A 22244-nucleotide genomic window follows, 5' to 3' on the forward strand; every position below is an offset into this window, starting at 1 on the left:
ATATGATAGATATGCCACCCGCCAAAGTGACTATATCAAACTATCTTTACCATATTCCACTCTAGTTAAGGACTCCATTATATATAAGGCTGCAAGATGTACAACCACCTTCCAAATTATATCAAAAATATACGGTCCAACACTGGCTTCAGAAAAGCTTCAAAATGAGTTCTTGCCGATAGAACCTATTATAGTTTGGAAGAATATTATGCGGATATAATAGACTAATAATAAATATACCAAAACTTTACATTTCGTTATCATATACCTACTATTGTTTATTTTATTTTAACATTGCTTTTTAACAATTCAATTTTATAAAGTAGTGACTACGTTTACTATGTATACTAAGTAGATAATCATCTAAATGTTATTCATATGATTTAATTCAATTCATTTTATTTATACAGGCTTTGTCAACAAGATGTTATTCTTTGATAATAAAGCATATTTTGATTGATTGATTGATTGAATATAATTCTGGGATCGTTAGGAGTACAGCAAGGAAAGTAATTATTCCCGCCAGGAATTTGCCGGTTCCTACTTCTGTATCAGGTTCTATAGAGGTATCTTTGGAATTGGCGCATTCCCAGTAAAACATTGTTCGAAATCTCATGTTACATTTCAGTTTTTTTTTACCATCTGATAACTTCAAACTCCCATCTTCCTCAAAATACTTCTGTAGAGCAAAACCCAATAGTGTTTTAATCAATTTGTTTCAACTAAAACTCGGCTTTCATGTGAAGTAATACAAACCGATAACAAGCGGAGTATCATTCTTGTAAACAATAAATAATATCAAAAAGTCATTTCTGGAAATTTTATAAAGCTTCATTAACCCCTATATCATAAGCCCTGTGATGATACTTTTCCTCATCTTCAAATGATACGGAATGCGAATGACTTTCACTGTACTTGGGTTGCTTGATTATTTCAAATGTTGTTGTCTCCTGACCACTGCTCACTAACTTCTTCAATCCGAGTATTACAGTCAATAATAGTGCCATTTTTCCCATTATCAACGATAATCCTGACATAATGGCTATGCCTTTGTATGCAACAGCTAGGAAGACACCTTTTATTGCAAGGGCCCAGTACATAGCCTCATTTCCACCACGTCGCCTGTTTTTTCTTTTACGGCCTTCTTCTACCAGTTCTGATTCCTTCGTCTCTAGCTCAGGCATCTTCACCTCCAGCTGGTAGTTTTCTAAGAATCTGGAATGAATGAAATCTGTATTTCTGTATGAAATCAATATCAGATATGGAAATAAATTTGAGAACGAATGGAGAAAATAGCAGACAAGAGGAATTTTATATTCAATATTCGAAACCTTCGATTGTTGAAAAAATATTCAATTGGGAAAATCTCATTTTTGAACTAAGATAAAAAAGGGATATCGATCTCAAAATAAAAAATGAATGAGCATTTCGAAAATGTTTTTTGTATCAACACCAGTACTTATACAATAACGTCTCCAATGTTTTCATCATGTGTTCTTGCAGTATATGTGGATGGACTTATGATATTATGTTTTAGCTCAGCTGTGGAAAAATAATGGTCCGTGATGGGACAAAATCAGGAGACGATATATCACTTTGATATCAAGATACTACAGTTTATGAGAATTGTGCTGGAATGTTCAGGAAAAATTCAATCTTTGTCGAATACATTTTTCTTGAAGTCTATTTTGTGGAAGCATTTTCATAGATTCAAAGTAGTAATAATGAACCAAAACCTAGTTTTGTGAGATTTCATTTAAGGTTATGAAAGTTTTCATCTTTACTCAGAAGCGATGTTATTCAAATTCAGTTTTCAATGACTCATATACTATATTGTTCAGGATTGATTGATTTAGATTGAGATTGAGATTGATTCCTTCTATCAGCAAAAAGGTTCAGTGATGGCGGTTTCAGTTTTATAAATGATTTCTAAATACCTTGAACATTTCCTTTTTGGTGCGGTGAATTGATCTGGATGTTTCTTCTTTCAACTCCAATTTTTCCAATCGGTACTATGGGTAAGATCAATTGTCTGCTTTCCACTATATATATTCATTTATAATTGAATCTATATGTATTTTAATAGGTTTGATTCATCAATTCTCAATTTTAATTCAATTTTCAAAACTTTCAAAAATTTTACGTGCAACTCGTTCCAGCGTTGATCATCGACCCTTTTGCTTCCCCTTTCAACAAACTCCCAATCTCCTTGGCAACCAATTTTGGAAAATTCTAAATGCTGTCAAAACCTTCTTATTTGTAAATTTTGGCACTTCACTCAAACTACACTTAGTTTATTAACCATTTGTACTCATAAACAAACTCTAATGTCTAATATTTACAATATTGGTTGTCTTATAACAATTCATGTTCTGTATTTTACAAAATTAATTTTTGAAATTTGCATTTGGCAAAATTCATGAGCTCCTCTCCATTTCTCTCACCTAGTAGGCTGGACAATATTTTAGCTACATGGTTTTTTCATATACTGAGTGTTTTTCGTTTCACAAATTGAAACTCTTTCAAAATATTGATTTGTATAATTTGAATGAATTGTAATGTTGTTTTGTTTTCCAATGTTGATCTAAATGGTTTGATTAATTTGTTTTTGTGTTTCAGGAAAATATATATCTGGTGAGTGATCTTTTCAATACTGGATTGTGACATTTGAATTTCAATGGAAATCAACTAAGGAATGATTTAGTTGTTACATTGTGTGCGTAACCATTTTACTGAGAACAAAAGATAAGAAATTTCTAACTAAAGTAACGTATCTTACCTATATTTTAAATGAACAAACTTATTTTATTAACTAGTCTCATTGGTCAAGATTCTTATAAACAATAAATATTATAACAATATATATGTATATATATATATATATATATATATATATATATATATATATATATATATATATATATATATATATATAACATAATAACGGATAGAACAGCATACCTGTGCTTTGTGAGGATATTTAATTTGGAAATTTCAATTTTGAAAGAAATCTTCAACATCAAAATGACAACTTTTTGACATTGAATAATGTTAAATACTAATATGTGAAATAATAAATATTGCCAAAAACCAAAAACAAGTTGTTATTTTTTTATATTTTTAATAAATGTAAAAAATGTATCAAAGACCATCCAGAACTGATAAAAATCAATTCTGATAAGGGCAATACCACAGTTATCATGTTAATATCTCAATATGAACAATTATCTCATGAACTCTTGAATGATGGTGATTATTATAAAAAACTCAATCATAATCCAACTTCCAGTATACAACAAAAATCTAATGCACTCATCAAAAAGTTACATGAAAAACATTTCATCAGTGAGACATCTAAAGAAAATTTTACCATATATAACTCCATTGTTCCAAAATTCTATGTACTTATGATGTACTGTTTGGAACCTTTGGTGTAGTAATGAATATTACTGGAGTTTTTTCCCAACACCAAATCGTTATTTTTACACCTCGACACGTGTTTCGATCACCAAGTGATCATCTTCAATGAAGGAAGATGTTTTATCTTCCTCTTGGTGATCATCTTCTTGTATTTTTTTTTCGAAGTTGTTGATTTCCTGTGTCTGATAGATGCCAGTCTCATTGCATTCACCGCTTTTCCAATTAGTACTAACGTTCAAAAGGAAGCTGTTGAAATTCAATGATATCCTACTTATAAGTTTGCGAGTTAATGTAACACCACTTTTGTTATTTTCAAAACAATGGATCAAAACCAGCTTCGTGTTTTGATTTTACACTGCTTCAAGCGAAGCAATGGCTTGAAAAGTGTTATGAGTACTCATCTCCATCAGAAACAACAATTAAAAGTTAGTTTGCTTACTTCAAACGTGGTCGTAAAGACACCGATAATGCATAACGCAGTGGACGTCCAAATGAGGCAGTAACACCAGAGAACATTCACAAAATTTCAAATAACCGGAAAGTGAAAATGCGTGAGTTAGCCGACATTGCAAAAATATCATCAGAACATGTTGACTTTATATTACATGAACATTTGACTATGAGAAAGCTCTGTTCAAAGTAGGTGCCGCGCAGGCTCATTGTTGACTAAAAACAAGAACGTCTTGATGGTTCTGAGTAGCGTTTGGCCTTGTTTAAACATCACTAACCAGGATTTTCGTGTCGATATGTGACAATGGTTGAAACATGGATCCATCAGTTCACTTCGGAATCAAAACGATCCTCATCTGGGTGGAGAGCAACTGGTGAACCTCGTTCAAAGCGCCCGAAAGCACAATTGGCTGGAAAGGTTATGGCATCGGTATTTTGGATATTCGTGGTGTAATATTCATCGACTATCTTGAGAAGGGAGAAACTATCAACAGTGAATATTATATAGCGTTATCGGAGCGATTGAAGGACAAAATTTCGGAAAAAACGACCTAATTTGAAGAAAAAAGTGGTGCCTACTATAAAGACAATTCATTGTGTCACAAATCAATAGAAAGGATGTCAAAATTGCATGAAATGAGCTTCGAATTGCTCCCGCATATACCATATTCGACAGATTTGGCTCCCAGCGACTACTGACTGTTCGCAGACCTCAGAAAAATGCTCGCCGGTAAAAAAATTTCTCTCAAATGCAGAGGTTATTGCTGAAACTGAGGCCCTTTTGGGCAAAAGACGAATCGTTCTACAAACGTTGTATTGAAATGTTAGAGCGGCGCGGGAATGATTGTGTGGCTTTTGATGAAGATTACGTTGATGAATAAAACCAATTTTGGACAAAAAACTTGTTTTCTTTCTAAGACCTGGGACTTTTCAGCCTTGACCTATGGGTTGAGAATTTCATTATTTATGGTTTTACTTCAATAAAGTATGTTATGTAACTTTTGAATGTATCATTGAATAGTCAGTAGGCTAAGTGAGATTCATTTTAATTGACAACTCAGATAACCCCACAAAATCAGCATGGCAGGTTATATCGGAACTCTCAAACAAAGTAAAGGTTCACAATAACATATCGATAAGGAATGAAAACGCCGAATGGATTGAAGATCCAACTTTAGTTGTGAATATTATTAAAAAAACCCAGAATTCCACAAACTTGTTCAATCCACTAGAAAAATATACTCATTCAAATAAGTTCTCACTGCTACCTTATAATCAAGATGAATTATACAAGCTATTATGGTCAAAATTAAAAAAACACCTACTCATCTGGATTTGATGAAGTTCCAGGGTTTCTATTAAGAAAAATTTTAGGCTCTATTATCTCACCTATAACATATCTGTTATTTCATACTGTACAGGAATTTTTCCGAATCTTCTTAAAACGGGCAAAGTCATTCCCATATATAAAAAAGGCGATCCAAATAACATGACAAATTTTCGACCAATCACAGTGCCATCTGTTTTCTCTAAGATCTTTGAATATGCATATTTGAATAGACTGAACGTTTATTTGAATGAGAACAACATTATATCCAAAAACCAATATGGTTTTCAGAATTCAAAGTTATCAACCGATGCGATTCATTCTTTATATTCCAACGTCTTGAATTCAATTAGCAGGGGCGAGTGCCCTATTGGGGTCTTCTGTGACCTCAGTAAGGCATTCGACTGTGTTGATCACGAAAATCTTCAAATAAAACTCCATAATATTGGCATACAAGGAAATGCACTTAACTGGCTGAAAACGTTTGTCTCAACACGAAAGCAATATGTCAGTATCATCAATAATAATAATAATGTGAGAAATTTATATACATCCAATTATGTGGATATTAATGTAGGTCCCACAGGGATCAGTGTTGGACCCTATACTTTTATTATTATATGTAAATAATATGGAATCCATCTCCACATATGCTCATTTTACACCATATGCAGATGACACATCTCTGGTTATATCAGATAAAATAGATCAAAATCTACAAACCAAAGGTAACTTAATACTGCAAAAATTAAACACCTGGTTCGAAGAACATTCCCTACATTTGGATAATGAAAAAACACGTTTGATAAGATTTCATGCTAGACAAAAACAAATAGCCAGATTCAACTTGCAAATTGAAGATGATGAAATTTCTCCGTGCTCTACGGTGAAATTTTTAGATGTACACTTGGATTAATTTCTCAGCTGGAAAACTCATTGTGGAACAGTTATATCAAATTCGAACTCCATGAATTATCTTCTGAGAAACCTTCGTAATATTTTAGACCAGAAACAGTTGATTATGCTGTATCATGCTCAAGTTGAATCGCGTCTTCGGTATGGTATTACTTTCTGGGGAGCATTCTCCTCATGCAGAAATGTTTTTGTCGCCCAGAAAAAGATTATAAGATGTACAGCAGGAGTCTCAAGAAATACAAGCTGTAAAATCATTTTTAAAAATTTTGAAATACTAACATTGCCATGCCTGTATATATTCGAATTATGTGTTTTTATATATGATAACCGTAACTGTTTCATAAGAAATGAAAATGTGCGTTGATACCAGGTACAAGACAGACTTTCATATGCCATATTGTAAAAATGCACTGACTTACAATTCCCCCAATGTACTAGGGCTCAGATTATTCAATCTGTTACCACTTGAACTGAAAAACTCTAGTACTACCCACAGCTTCAAAATTACACTCAACTCTTTTCTACTAGAGAAAACCTATTACTCCCTTCAGGAAATGATTTAATAATAAAATGAAAATTTCAATGAATGCTTTACTCTAAGTAAATTGTCTTATTTTTAGTTATACTTTTAAGCTCTTTTCTGACTAATCCTAAAAAATGTACCTTTTCGATTGTCTTACAGGATAATGAAAATTATCATTATTATTATTTTTTTTTCACCGTAGTGTGCGCTGGTCAGGCCCTATCCCCCGAAGCCCCGATACATTCGGGAGGGCGCGCCAGTATAATCAACCAATGACCACTCCCCACACCGTGGGGTAAGTGATCATTGGGTCCGAGAATCATGTGCCCTGAGCAAACGCAGTGAGCCAAGAATGACAGCCTTCTGCATCTGTGCGGCTAAGATTTCTGCCTTACTGCGGCAAGCCGGTATGATTTTGAGATTCGAGAGTGGAGAAGACATCATTCCACCAAGGACTCCAACAATCAGAACGACCATCTTGACAGAGTGATCTGGATAGAGTCTGCGGAGTTCGAAGAGAAAATCTCGATATTTTATCCGTTTTTCCTCCTCTTTTCTGACGATATTCGTCTCGCCAGGAGCTGAAAACTCCACGACAAATATCGTTTTGGTCTGGTGGTCGAGAAAGACTACATCAGGCTTATTAGCTTGTATGAGCCTGAGGATGGGGAACGAATAGTTCCAATAAATTCGGCACTTCTCGTTCCCCACAACGGATTCAATATCCCCCGGAGCGTAGGGCAACACCGGTGTCTTGTCAATACCGTAAGAGTGCCGTAGATGGTAATATAGCACCCTTAGGGCCGCGTTATTTCGATGAATATAGGCCGAGACCGCATATGCTGGACATGCTGATAGCAAGTGCATTAGGGTCTCGGGCGCCTCGCGGCAGGCCCTGCACCTTGTGTCAGAAACCTCTATACCCATCACGCGACTGCGGTAGACTAAGGTGTTGAAGACACCATCCTGGCAAGCCATGATGAACCCCTCAGTTTCCGACTTCAGTCCACTCGACCTGAGAAAAGCGAACGTCAGGCGCTTTGATAAGCCAAGGTCTTCAATATTATTGAAGAAGACCCCATGCGTTGGCTTATCCCTGTGTCTCTGCAGAAGTAAGGTGATCTCTGCGGCTTTTATCTGAGCTTTTTGCTGAACGGGTTCCAACTCGGTGACAGAGTTGTAGTCACCTCGTTCAGAGTCGAAAACTATACCGAGTTCATCAGCTGCTCGAGCAGCTGCCCTAAGGAGAAATGCTCCAATTCCTGCTCTCTCATGGTCACGGACCATGCAGAGAAGGGGATCCGAATTCCTGACGACTTTACAGGCTGTATCCAGTACCATTCTGTCATGTAGACACCCCAAACTCAAAAGTCCACGTCCTCCCTGTTGTCGGGGGAAGTACAACCGTGGAACGGACGATTTGGGATGCAAACTCCTATAGAGATGCATCATTTTTCGGGTCCTTACGTCGAGTTGATACAGCTCCTCCCGAGTCCACTTCACTACTCCAAACGAGTAGAGTAAGATTGGAACGGCTAGCATATTTGTTGCAGCAACTTTGTTCTTCCCCGACAGCTCCGATGACCAGATCTGTCAAAGTTTGTGCTGATACTTGCCGCGGAGAGAGTTTTTCACTGCGGTCACCTCTTGTGAGTGGCGTTGTTCCACCCCGAGGTAAGTATACGTCTCTCCGGCATTCAGATGGTGTAGGATGCTTCCATCTACGAGCTGCACATCCTCTCCGTAGTCCCCGCATCGTCCTCTTTTGAGATGAACCATTGCACATTTGTCTATCCCGAATTTCATACCGATAGCATGCGTGTACTCTTCCACCACCCTCAAGGACTGATGGAGATCCTTCTCTCCAGAGGCATAAAGTTTAAGATCATCCATATAAAACAGATGGGTGACCTTGTGCCTCCGGTTTCCGGGGGTGCCACAGTTATACCCTCGAGTGTTTCTGAGCGCAACGGATAATGGCAATAGTGAGATGCAGAATAGGAGGGAGCTGAGGGAATCACCCTGAAATACACCACTTCTGAAAGTGACCAACCCTGTTTGAACTCTTGCTTAACCAGATGTTATGGTGAAGCGAGTTCGCCAAAGTGGTATCAGTTGTTGAATGCATCTCATGCGAAATTGTATCAAATGCCTTACGGTAATTGATCCAGGCCATAGAGAGGTTACGCTTATTGTATCGAGTCCTGCGTTACACATCTATCGATGAGCAGGTTCTCTTTACATCCAGTGACTCCTCTCTTCGACCCTCTCTGCTCATATATCCGTTCGAACACTCGGTCAACTGCGGTGAGTATTCGTGTGTATAAGATGCTTGTAAACAACTTATAACACGAATTCAAGCATGTTATCGGTCTGTAGTTCTTAGGAATCGACAAATCTCCGCTTTTGGGGATAAGAACGGTCCGCCCCTCGACAAACCAATCCGGAATCGGCTGCTCTCCATCCAGCCATGAGTTGAAAACTCTGGCCAGATGGCGGTGGGTACTTGGTAGTTTTTTCCACCAATAAGTGTTCAGCCGATCTGGGCCTGGAGATGCAAAGTTCTTGGAACCAACAAGGGCCCTTCGAACGTCATCCAGTGTTATCGGGTTGCGCAGTTCATTGGGCTCAGGCTGTCGAAGCTCTCTGTTGAAAGCTTCGAACTGCACTAGGGCTGGAGTGTCTAAATTGAGTGGCTGCGGGTGTTCATAGATATCCTTCCAGAAGGATTCCACCTGATCAGCGGTCGGCTGATTATCCACAACACGTGGAGGCTCTTGGAATGAGCGAGAAGGTTTCTCGCGGAACCTAAGGTTTTCCGCGATACTTCTCGCTCGCCTCACTAGTGACTTCTTAGCAGCCACTAGCATTCGTATCCTATCAAGGCAGTGCTGTTTGGTGGTCAGCAGCACGCCTTGGCTTAAAGTGTGATGGATACGTCGTAGATTGGCGGCTATTCGCCGCACTGCGGCGTGAAAGGCCTGTTGGCCGCCCTGTAATCCATCACACATTGGATACGAGACGCGTGTTGTCTCGCCGATGTGATCTTAGCCTCCATCTTGTGTACACGTCGTTCAATCCTCCGAAACGCAAGGCCGGGATTTCGTCCTTCCGATTCGGAAAGCGATTGGACGACTTCCAATTATTATTATTATTATTAATACCTGTTTCAGGAACAACATAATCCAATGTTTATCAAACACGAGATGGTTATTGGAATATTTGAAAGAGGATGAATTCATGAAAGATATCATGTCAGATAGTATTTCTAGTATGGAGGGTGCTTTAATCAACGCATTTGCAGAAGTCATCAAGGAGTTGTGGTCTGAAAATTGATTTGATAGAGTAGCAACGGAGATTAAGGAAAAATCAGGCGACAGCGGAAATACACAAAAGTCATGGCTCACATAATTGAGGATGCTTATCTCTAAGATAATTTCGTTGGTCAATTGAAATGCATGATGAAATGCACACACTGTGGACACTCATCAGTAACCTTTGATCCTTTCTGGATTTGTCTCTCTCCATACCAGAAAGAACCGACCAATTGAGTTTGTAGCAATGCTTGGATTCGTTCACAAGAGAAGAAACTTTGGATGGAAATGAAAAACCGACGTGTTTGAAATGCAAAGAAAGGAGAAAATGCATAAAGTCCCTATCAATCCACAAGTTTTTCCATATTTTAGTAATTCATTTGAAAATAGTCTCTCCAATGGAAAGATTCAGAGGCAAATTGAATGTTGTCATCGAATTTTCTCTAGAAGGATTGGATATGGACCATTTTGCAGCAGAAAATATGGCTACTTGTTGTTATAATCTATATGCACTTTTGGATCACAGTGGGACTACTTACAGAGGGCATTATACAGCATACTGAGCATATAGGCACGTGGCATAAATAAAACAATTCACACGTGTCACAAATTTCACCAAAATCGCTTGTGAGTGGAGAAGCATACGTCCTCTTTCATGAAAAGGATGAAACAAAACCGCACCTTTATCGCACCTGTACCAATATATTTGATATTTATATTCAAATATGTATTTGTATTTGTGTACGTGATAAGTTGAATATTGTTTCATTATAGTCACATATCAATTTGAAACAAAAATCTCCATGAATTCGTGGAATTTTATCTCATAGGCTGAAATAACTAGCGATTAATCAATTTTCCTATTTTCTCTATGTAAATTGATATCATCACAGATTTTCGAAAAAGGCGTTGATGAAAAATATTTCCGTTTCAGTGAGAAATCGATTGTGGAGTATCATGGGGTGTCAGTACATTTCAGTGCTCTGTGGCGTGCGAATTTCTGAACCAAACTCACAATGAACACCTGATAGATTGTCGGGAATTATTTCCTGTTGAGTTATTTCGAAACATTTTTTCACATCACTTAAATAATTACTGAAGAATGGAATTCATTCAACTTCTATTTTTCGTCCTTCCAGAGTAATTTCATGTTAACATTCCAAAATGTACTCATTATTTCATTCACATTTTGGAAAATTTTGGAATGAATGAAATTTATTTTATGATCAGAAAACCATAGGTCATACTCAAGACAATCATTTTATACTAGTTTCGACCAGAAAGTAATGTTTTCAAAAATATTTTTCACTTCAGGACAAAACGGTGACATATCATGTATTGTCTTTTTGAAATGATTCAATATGAATGGCACTGACAGGAATGAAAGATACATATTAGGAACATGATAACTTCATCGACAAAAATTTTTTGATGGAAATCTCAGCATCTCAAATTCAAAAGTAAATATCTTCAAGACATGAGTTCCTATGACGTATCTCTCTCAAAATCAACCCAAAAATTATCTCTTTGAATATCAGTATGATTTAAAGAAGGCAAATGTTTTCTTAGATTTCTCTCAGGCTCCCAAACAGTAATTGTGTGACAGAAAAAAGATTATTTGTTGTTCGACTAATGGTATTCATAAACTTTCTCAAGGAATGATAAATAAATAGAATGAAGAAGCAATAAACATTAATTACATTCAAATACTCGATTCGAAATATTTCCCTCGAATTTGGAAGACTCATTCAAGATGATTACGGGAAACCATGTTGAATTCCCTGAGAAAATAATTTGAAAAAAAAATGATTGAATATTAGGTTTGTGATTAATGAATTCACATACTATCATCGTTGAAGCAACAATGACCAAACATGAAAAATTCACACAATTAATACATACACAGGTTGAATGAAAATTCTAAATGAGTTCAGAAGGAAATATATTATCTCAATAATTCTTGAGTGTGAATTAAAATCTTCATGGAATTTCGACTTCAAACATTTGGTGGATTTCATTCAACAAGAATTACGGTCTTCCTACTCCAAAGTGAAATCCCACCTGCTAAAAAAACTCTTCTAAAAAAGAATACTTGTTTTAGTCTCAAGAACTATGTATTCGGGATTATTTATATAACAAAATTATTTTCAAAATTATACTAGGTTTCTTGACAGTTCGTTCACAACAAATATGTTATTATTGAACTATTGCAGAACGTGATACGATCAGATATAATACCAACTAGTAAAACGTTTCGGAAAAACAAATTATAATTCTCCCAGAAATGTTTTCAATGTGTTTATAAAACAGCTATGAATAGGAAATTGACACCGCTTTATAAAACATTATAGTCTTCATTGATATTTTGTAAGGCCTTTCACAAACACTACAAAACAGTTTTATAAACATTTCGGCAGCTACTATAAAATTTTTCTAACACTATTAGTAAAGAATTTTATGAAATACAATTTTATAACAGTTTTTTAGTAACTCCAAATTAGCTTTATAAAATATAATGCAGTCTAAAACAATAAAGATGAAATAAAAAAGTGTTCAAAATATTTTTTTAAAGGCGCAAGAAGTAATTTTGTATTGGACTAATAATATCCCTTTTGTACTTTGTTAGAGGCACTGTTTGTACTTCAAAGATTGAAATTTTAACTGCGAATGAAATTTTATTGACAAATACATAGGCTATTGTTGGTAAAATTTAGGTGCGCCACTCTTTTCTCAAAATTTTTGGAAAAAATTATTAATTATACAAAAATTCATTCTATGTATCTATGGTGTGGTAAAATAGATTAACAGGGTCTCTCAGTCAAAAAATCAAAAATCAAACTCTGCTTTACTTAGCCAAGCTTTCGCTTCTAATGGGAAACTTCTTCAGGGCCTATAATTTAATGAGTTGTGAATATTTTCGCCATTGAATAACATTACAAATCATACTTACAGTAAAAATGAGCGTAAAGCAATAAATTGAACATATAAATTGACGAGAAAGTTATACATGTATAGGATTTTTTGTGGGTATGACAAATGTCGTGCATTCACATAAATGTCATTTTCCAATGGGTATGATGATTTCATAATTTTTGACTCTAGAGAAAGAGTTATTGATTGATTACAATTTTCATTATTATTATGTTTTTGATATAGTTCCAGTAAGTTACTGTATTTACTGCTGAGATTATCAATGCCAGTTTTCTTATTCATACAATCAGAATTTCAACCAATTCAAGAAAAAGGCGTTTGGAAATATTTTTTCTGTATGTAAAATTTTGATATTGGAGTATTTTGGTTTATGTCCTGTTTCTATAGAGTGTTGTGCTAATGCACATGATTTCTCATTAAGCTTTATATCACTTTTATGTGAAGTTACTCTATCATTAAGAATTCTAGATGTTGTTCCAATATAATTCAAGTTACAATTGGTACAAGGAATGTTATAAATCACATTTGACTTTTTGTAGTATCCGTTTTATCTTTCAATTTAGTATTCAAATTCTCTATAGTTTTAATATTTTTTTGACATATTTTGATATTTTGTTCATTATGAAAAAGTTTTATGATATTTGAAGATAAATTTCCACAGTTAGGTATAGATTTATAAGAAATATTGATAGGTGAACTATCATTACATACCTTTCTGTTAATTACATCGGAATTTGTATTACTGCCAGTATTAAAAATTATTTTATTAAGGTGTTTTCTGGGATAGGAATTTTCGATTAATATGTCTCTGAGAAGTCTGAGATTTTTTTGCTTGAGGGAAGGGTGTATACTAATTATACTATTCTCTTTTTCAAACAGAGTATTAAATTAATTCCAGCAGATTTTTTATGAAAGGAATAGTAATTGATATATCTTCCTGAATTAGTAGGTTTGACATACCAATCTGTAATCAACGAATTATCAGTTTTACGGATAACTCTTGTATCAAGAAAAGGAAGGGTCTGATTATTTTCTATTTCGATAGTGATTCGTAACTTTTTAGCATATTTATTGACAACATCAAGAATTTCATTAGATTTGTCATAAGGCACATATGACATCGTCAACATATTTCTTTAAAAAAGGAATTTCAAAACTCAATTTAGAAAGTATGTTTTGAGAAAGATCGTCCATTACGTATTGAGCTGTAATAGGAGAAATAGTAGCTTCCATTGGTGTACCAAGAATTTGTTTATAGTATTTACCTTCGAAAGAGAAATAACTTGAGTTGAAGATGAAACCAATTATTTCAAAAATTTTTTTTTGGTTTATTGAACATTTTTATTTATATCATTCCATCTTTTGATAATACTTTTTTCACTAGATACATAGGTATACTGCTAAAAAGTGAAATCACATCAAGGCTGATCAGAATATAACCTGGAGGTAGTGATTTTTCATTTATAAAATTGGAAAAATCGGAAGAATCCTCAATATAGAATTCATTTTCATAATTTTAAGCATCAGTGAGAATTTTAGTGACTATTTGAGCAATTTTTCTATTTGGAGCACCAATGGAGGAAAAAATGGGTCTCAGTTTCAAATCAGGTTTATGTATTTCAGGTAGTCCGTAATATTTGGATGATATGGAATTATAAATCATGTACATTTTTGCTTCATCTTCTGATATCATTTTAGATTTTTTTAAATCCGTAATGATTTTATTTGCCTTTTGTTGTATTGTTGAAACGGGATCTCTATTAAGTTTAACATAAGACTCACTATCATCAATAATCTCAAGAGATTCTCAATATCATCAGATTTCTTCGTAATAACTGTCACGTTACCTTTAGTAGATCTTGTAAGTATCAATTCTGGATGATTCTTCAAAAACTTTTTTTTTTTTCAAATAGGAAATTAGGATAATATTTATTATCATGAGGTTTTTGGAAAAAGTTAGTTGCGATATTTGTTATCTTCGCTCTGAAAATATTCTTTTTACTATAACAAAACCCAGTTATCAAGTTTTCAATATCTGAGAGTAAAATTGGTATATTCATCTCTTTGGTAGTTGGTGGTGAGCTGAAATTGAATCCTAAGGCAAGGAAATGTTTCATATCTTCTGGTATAATGATATCTGATGAATTTTGTATCCAATTTTCTTTAGTTTTAATATCTGATTTTGAATTACATTCGAGTATATTGAGTTTATCGATATTTTTCTTTTTTATGTCATTGAAAATTATATTGTATTCAATAGTTTGTCTCTTTTCAAATTCTAGACAAATATTGATGTAACAAATTCTGTTTGTCTGTTTGGAATGTTCTCTAAATTTTTTTAAATCATTATGTGTGATTTTAATTTCAAGATTTAATATTTTTTTCTTTAAGTTGTCATTCGAATCATGAATGTCATAAGACTTTTTCCCATTTGTAGAATTGAAAAGGATATTTGGATTTTTGGTATTATTTTCTATATGTGAAGGTACCACATTCTTTTTTCTGCATTGAAGGAGGAAAATTCTTCTGTTCCGATAAAATGCCAGTTTCTTGTTTGTATTACTCCATTCCTTCATTTCTCTGCTGATCTGGAAACCGTAGTTGTGTTCGATCTCTTCGAATAACCCCATTGTTATTTGAAGTCGATAATCTTAGCGACTGGAGAAATATACGGCAAAATAGATTAACAGGGTCTCTCAGTCAAAAAATCAAACTTTGCTTTACTTAGCCAAGCTTTCGCTTCTAATGGGAAGCTTCTTCAGGGCCTATAATTTAATGAGTTGTTAATATTTTCATCATAGAATAACATTACAAATCATACTTACAGTAAAAATGAGCGAAAAACAATAAATTGAACATATAAATTGACAAGAAAATTATACATGTATAGGATTTTTTGTGGGTTTGACAAATGTTATACCTTCACATAAATGTAATTTTACAATGAGTATGATGATTTCATAATTTTTGACTCTAAAGAAAGAGTTATTGATTGATACAGTTTTCATTATTATTATGTTTTTGATGTAGTTCCAGTAAGTTACTGTATATACTGCTGAGATTATCAATGTCAGTTTTCTTATTCATACAATCAGAAGACTTATTAATTCCAACCATTTCAAGAAAAAGGCGTTTGGAAATATTGTTTTCTGTACGTAAAACTTTGATATTGGAGTAATTTGGTTTATGTCCTGTTTCTATAGAGTGTTGTGCTGATGCACATTATTTCTTATTAGGCTTTATATCATTTTTATGTGAAGTTACTCTCATCAAGAATTCTAGATGTTGATCCAATATATAATTCAAGTTACAATTGTTACAAGGAATGTTATAAATCACATTTGACTTTTTTGTAGTATCCGTTTTATCTTTCAATTTAGTATTCAAATTTTTATAGTTTTAATATTTTTTTGGCATATTTCGATAATTTGTTCATTATGAAAAACTTTGACTCAGAGACCCTGTCAATCTATTTCACCGTTCATTTTTCCAGTCACTAAGAATGTCCATTTGTGAAATTATAAAACAACGATAATAATTTTCTGGTGGCAAATTAACTCTATTTGTTGTAATATGTATACTCTTATAATATCTATGTACTTTTCATCTGTAAATATCACTGTATGTGCAGTATTTCATATTTTCAACTCATCTTATGTCAGCATTCCAAGGTGCTATCATTTTAAAATGACGTCGTTCTATTGAATAAGTGCTAAGATACACTTAGTTTTAGGAGTGATGGTATTGCGGTAGAGTCGGACTACTTTTAAAGCTATAAATTTTTACAAAAAAGAAGATAGGATTTATCATGAATGTATTGTTTGGATAAATATTATCTGTCGGGATGTTTTGAGCTAGTGATTAGAGTATATATGTATAAACATGGTGCTCCACTTGAATCGACGGATTTTAATCATCAATAACCTTTTTCTGTTTTTAGCAAGAACAAAATTGAAGCACTAGGTTACATGGGTCTTCGTCTAAAACAAATAACTTTTCTTATTTATCTTTTATAGGGATGCTAGTCAAATAAAGTTGACAAATTATACTTCATTACACGACCCCCAAAATCAATGTCACCTGGTTCTTCTTGAATGCTGCATTTTATTCTTGGCAACAGCAAATATGTATTAGCGGAAGCAATTTGATTTTATAACAGTTATTTTATTGTTTTGGAGTTGTAGTAAATATATCATACTATGAATGAGTTGGGAAATTATTATTAAAGTGACAATATGGTGATGAAAACAAAATTGTGTTTGAAAGCAATCTTAAAATAATTTAATGATGAGCATAAAAACCTCACAAAAAGTGCTATCAAACTGCTACAAAACAATTTACTTTCAGAGGAAATTATGTTTTATGAGTTATTTGTAAAAACGTTTCTGTGATAATTTCGTGACTATTTCATGATGGAGTTTCAATTTCCTGACAAATTTATAAAACACTTTTATTGCTTACAACTGTATTATGTTCACGGCTCGTCTTATACAATCAATTAGCATTCTGAAATCAATTATAAAATACCAACAAAATAAAACTGTTGCAGCACCATGAAATTATAAAACAGTTATGCTGGTTGGAAACAATATAAGGACGTTAACATTTTCGAAAAGTTTCTCGTAATAGGATGAGTTAGGTCCAAAGTTAGTGGGTCTATTCGACCCTCTACTGCAACCCGCAGGGGTTTATTGTGGCTCAACCTATTCACACTCGACCAAATAAACCCAGCTTTTCAACTGGTCTTTCAGAACAGATGGTAAGAGTAAGGCTCTGCCGAACTCTAAAAAGCTGATTCGGTCCCCAGCGGGGAAACACAAAGTATGTGCTCTGCCGTTGTACTCTTTTTTCCAAACAGAGGCGACACATACTGTCTTCCAACAGTCGGAGTCTCTGCATATGATGATTGATTCAAATGACAGTAAGAATTTCTGTTAGACATCGTAATTCATCCTTACTGTACTCAACAACTGTTTGGTATCAAGCTTCGAAGGGTGATTAAACGATTTGGAGTGGGTCAATCCTGGAAGATTCTGCCAGAAGTTCATGAATCTTTTTGCCATCCAGGTGTTCAATATTTGCTTGGCAAAGCCTAAAGCAATAATAGATTCTGGTCCAATGAAGTTGCTTGCAGCAAGGGAGTCAGCAGCTTCATTTCCTTCAAGGACAGTAGAGCCAGGAATTCAGACCAGATACAATCTGATGAATTTTTTTATCGAGGAGATTCGTTTTTGACAATTTGCCACGAGACATTGCTCGGTAGAAGCCAATAGCTTTCAACGTTGCTTGACTGTCCGAGAATATTTTTATTGACTTGTGAGTGAGGTTGGATTTATCCAACACACAATTCAATAGCGTAAATTTACGCTTGAAATACAGTCGCACAAGTTCCTAGGTAGGTAGATATCTCTGTCCTGGGTCTGCGACTGAAAACACCTGCACCAGAACCGGAAGGTGTTTTTGATCCATCTGTGAATCAATAACTATCTGCTCTTAATATTTCCTCCTTCCGCAGGATCCAGTCCTCTCTACTCAGGAATAGTAATTTATAAGGCGTTTCGTAGTTGACAGTCGGAGGCATAAAGTCAGAGGTCATTTCCAGAATGCTTGTTACTTTCAGTGCCAACCAACAGTCTAATGCACTCTGCATTAAATTGATTTGAGCAATTAGCAATGTGCACTAGTCTTCATACAATCCATCTAGCCTCTATCTCCAGAAAAATGTGGAGAGTTGAAAGATTTACAAGGATCTCCATGGCCGCTGACGGTGTGGTACTGATGACACCACTGACGGTTAGACAAGCCTGTCTCTGTAAGCCAGAGCGTTTTGCCTGGACCATTTTCTGTAAAGCCTTTAGCCGCCATGCAATTACGCCATAAGTGATCATTGGTCTGACAATCATCACATAAATCCAATGGATTTGTTTGGGACCGAAACCTCAAGATTTACCACAAATCATTCCACATGCTCATAAGGACAGTCTGATTTTGTGTAAAACTGTTTCCAAGTGACCGTTCCAGGTGACTTTTCCATCAAGGACAATGCCAAGATATTTCACCTCCGTTCCAAACGGAATCACCCCACCATTGGTGGAGAGTGGCGTTAGATCGTTGAATTTTCTTTTCCTGGATTATCGCAGTCTTGCAGGGCTTGACAGACATCTGCTTCCTCAAGCACCAATTGTAAATAAGGTCCATTGTACATTGGAGGTAATTACAAGCTACTCTTCCCGACTTGGACCTTGTCAAGATGACGAGGTCATATGCATAAGCCTTTCAGATCTACTTCTCTTGTGTCGAGGGCATCAAGCAGACTATTCATCAGGAGCGACCACAGAAGGGGTATCACCAGCAGTATACTCTCAAGTCCTCTCAACAGAAAGAATGTAAGGCTGATTGGTCGTATTGATTCAGGGTGTGGGTCTTTCCGACTCATTTAGGTATATAGGAATATCTAGATATATAGGTATATATAGGCGTTTAGCGCCCTCGAAGATGGAAGGTCTGTTGTTATCAATAGTCAGATTTCCAGGAAAGTGGTTTTTTATCAAAAGCTCTAACGTTTCTTAGTAAAGAGGTCGTGAATGTTCCATCGGGTCTTTTAAGCGACTTTTTGAAACGTAAATATAAAAAATGTATCAAATTGTTTTGTTGAAAAAAATATTAATTATGATTCTTATGGATACAGTCAATTTCAAGAAGGAAACACGTATATATAAACCAAAGGATGAGTCATTCCTCTTTCTATATAGTAAACATAACGCAGTTTTCAAATATTCTCCTGTTTCATTAGGAGAAAATTATGTATTCCATGTTAAGTGGAATTGGAGTCAACGATGATGAACAAACACAAATCAGAATTGAAGATATCTCACGTATTTCCAGATATATTTTCATGTTTCTGTATTGGACAAGAGTGATATTCATCACGATAATTTCAACGAATATAATTATCATTAGCAAAACTAGATACATTATGGATGGTCAATTGAGTGTAATGAAACTATGGTTGGAGTCCCGTCACCATATTGTATGGTTATAGAAAATTATATATCTTTCATTCCTGACAAAATACACAAAGTGGATTATATTAGTTACTGGGGAAATGTAGAGTAAAATCGATCCACGATGTGTCTCAGTCAAGAATCAGAATCAAAACACTACTCTCTACTTTGCCAAGCTTCCGCTTCTGAAGGAAAGCTTCTTCAGGGCCTATAACTTATTGAGTTGTTGATTTTTCCGCCATTGAATAACATTAAGAATTGTACTTACAGTAAAAATGGGCGAAAAACAATGCTTTGATAGTCTACTTCAGAGATAAATTCATTGATTGATACGATTTTCATTATAATTATGTTTTTGGTGTACTTTTGGTGAGTTACTTGGGAAAGAAAGTTTTTGGGTTTCTACTACTCCATTTCGATACAAAAAAAGATGAGGGAATCAGGAGGACTTTCTTTCAGTTTGTGTCTGAAAGTTACTTCTTTGCATTATCTACACATCCATGTATACAGTTACTTATTTTCAAATTGATTACTTCTTTCTTTTTTTTTGGAAGATTCCCTCATCCTTTTTTTTGTATCAACACGGAGTAGTAGAGAGCCAAAAACATTCTTTTTCAAAATTAGTCTCTCCTAAAAATATAACCCCTTCAATTCACATATATATATATATATATATATATATATATATATATATATATATATATATATATATATATATATATATATTGCTGATATTATCAATGTCACTTTTCTTATTCATACAATACAATCAAAGGGGAATGGAATCATAACGGATTTAAAAGGATCTGGAATGATAAAAAAAAATGAAGCAAAAAATTTATAATTCTATATCACTCAAATATTATGGACTCCCTTAAATACATAAACTTGAGAGACCCATTATTTCTTCCATTAATGCTCCAAAAGGTGACATAACACTCAATAAGCATGTGCATTACCACAACACTCTATAGTCTATAGAAACAGGAATTGAATCAAATTACTCTTATAAATTTCACATACAGATGGAAAATATTTCTAAATGCATTTTTCATGAAATGGTTGGAATTAATAAGTCTTCTGATTGTATGAATAATAAAACTGACATTGATAATCTCAGCAATATAAAAATAGTAACTTACAAGAACTTCACCAAAAATATAATATTAATGAAAATCGTATTAATCAATAACTCTCTCTTAAGAGTTGAAGATTATCAAATTATCATGCCCATTGAAAAAGTTATGTGAAGGTATGACTTTTGCTAAACCAAAAAATATCCTATACATATTTAATTTTTTTTTCATCAATTTATACGTTCAATTCATTTTACTGTAAGTATAATCTGTAACGTTATTCAATGACAAAAAAATTCATAAGTTATCCACAATTATTAGAAGCGAAGGCTTGGCAAGGTAGAGTAAACTTTTTATTTTTGACTGAGAGATCCCGTTTATCCATTTTACTGTATGCTGGTGACGAAAATTTGTGAAACATCAATATCACTATATTTTTCATTGCCGTCTTTACTTTTTCATATACTATGAATATTTTGAATATCATGTAATAAATAACTCATTCTTATCAACCTTCTGATACCATTATGACCTTATGAAATCAGTGTCGTGATTGTATTTTGAGATCTGAACAGTTTCCTGAAGTTAATCAAATATTCGTGGGAATCAAATATACATTTGTTTTGTTTGCGTTTGTGACTTATTCTATCAAACACTTTGAATGAAATATTCACGTATTACTCATAACGACAAAACTACCTTCTTGTGGAATCTCCCAGTAGATCATTCAACTGATCATTATCGAGCTTCTCTAACTTGGTTTCTTTAAGGTTTAAGCCGAATCCCATTACCTTAGATTCTCTTTTATTGCTCACCAAACTAACACCATCAACTAAATTGAATTTTTCGAACCGTAATGCCCTTTCGACAACTTTAATGGCTTCAATTTTCAAACACTTGAATATGTCATCTGTTTTAGCACACCGATCCGAAATATTTTCCAACACTTTGTACCCACTTATTCCTTCAGCCCATATTGAAGAAACTAGCATAAACAAGCAGAAAAGCAGAAACATCGTTCTTCACGAGGAAGAAATTGTATCGAGACTATGTTTGCGATGATGGAAAATTGCATTTTATTCGCCTTTGGTTTCGTGATGTTTGTATGTTTTAGAGCGTAGAATTCAAATGCACTTTTCTGATAAGCGCAAAAAATTCACGCGATATAGAAATTGAAGATGGAGAAATTAGGTTACCATCTGTTGATGTCTACGACACTCATATGTTATTTTTGTGCTAATAAATGTCAATATTTCAAAAAGCAGTAGCATGATTGCAATCAGA

The 22244-nt window shown here is 34.3% G+C and overlaps 1 protein-coding gene across 1 annotated transcript; it reads right to left on the reverse strand.

Annotated features, from left to right (window-relative positions):
- Window positions 1-290: 290 nt before the first annotated feature.
- On the reverse strand, window positions 291-21993 carry LOC111509366 (uncharacterized). The gene is made up of 2 exons (XM_023165092.2): window positions 21660-21993; window positions 291-1215 (listed from the first exon to the last, which is right to left on the reverse strand). The coding sequence occupies exons 1-2, from the start codon at window positions 21974-21976 to the stop codon at window positions 822-824; spliced, it is 711 nt and encodes a 236-aa protein (XP_023020860.1). The 5' UTR covers window positions 21977-21993; the 3' UTR covers window positions 291-821.
- Window positions 21994-22244: the final 251 nt, after the last annotated feature.

Source organism: Leptinotarsa decemlineata, unplaced genomic scaffold (assembly GCF_025532065.1).
Source record: "Leptinotarsa decemlineata unplaced genomic scaffold, Ldec_3_MD MMD2_tig00000882_RagTag_RagTag, whole genome shotgun sequence".
NCBI classification, from domain to species: Eukaryota; Metazoa; Arthropoda; class Insecta; order Coleoptera; family Chrysomelidae; genus Leptinotarsa; species Leptinotarsa decemlineata.

Coding starts and splice junctions, on each gene's coding strand:
- LOC111509366 (XM_023165092.2), bottom strand. CDS start 21,976: ATGTTTCTGCTTTTCTGCTTGTTTATGCTAGTTTCTTCAATATGGGCT. Junction 1,216..21,659: donor CTGGGAGATTCCACAAGAAG/GTAGTTTTGTCG, acceptor CATTCATTCCAG/ATTCTTAGAAAACTACCAGC.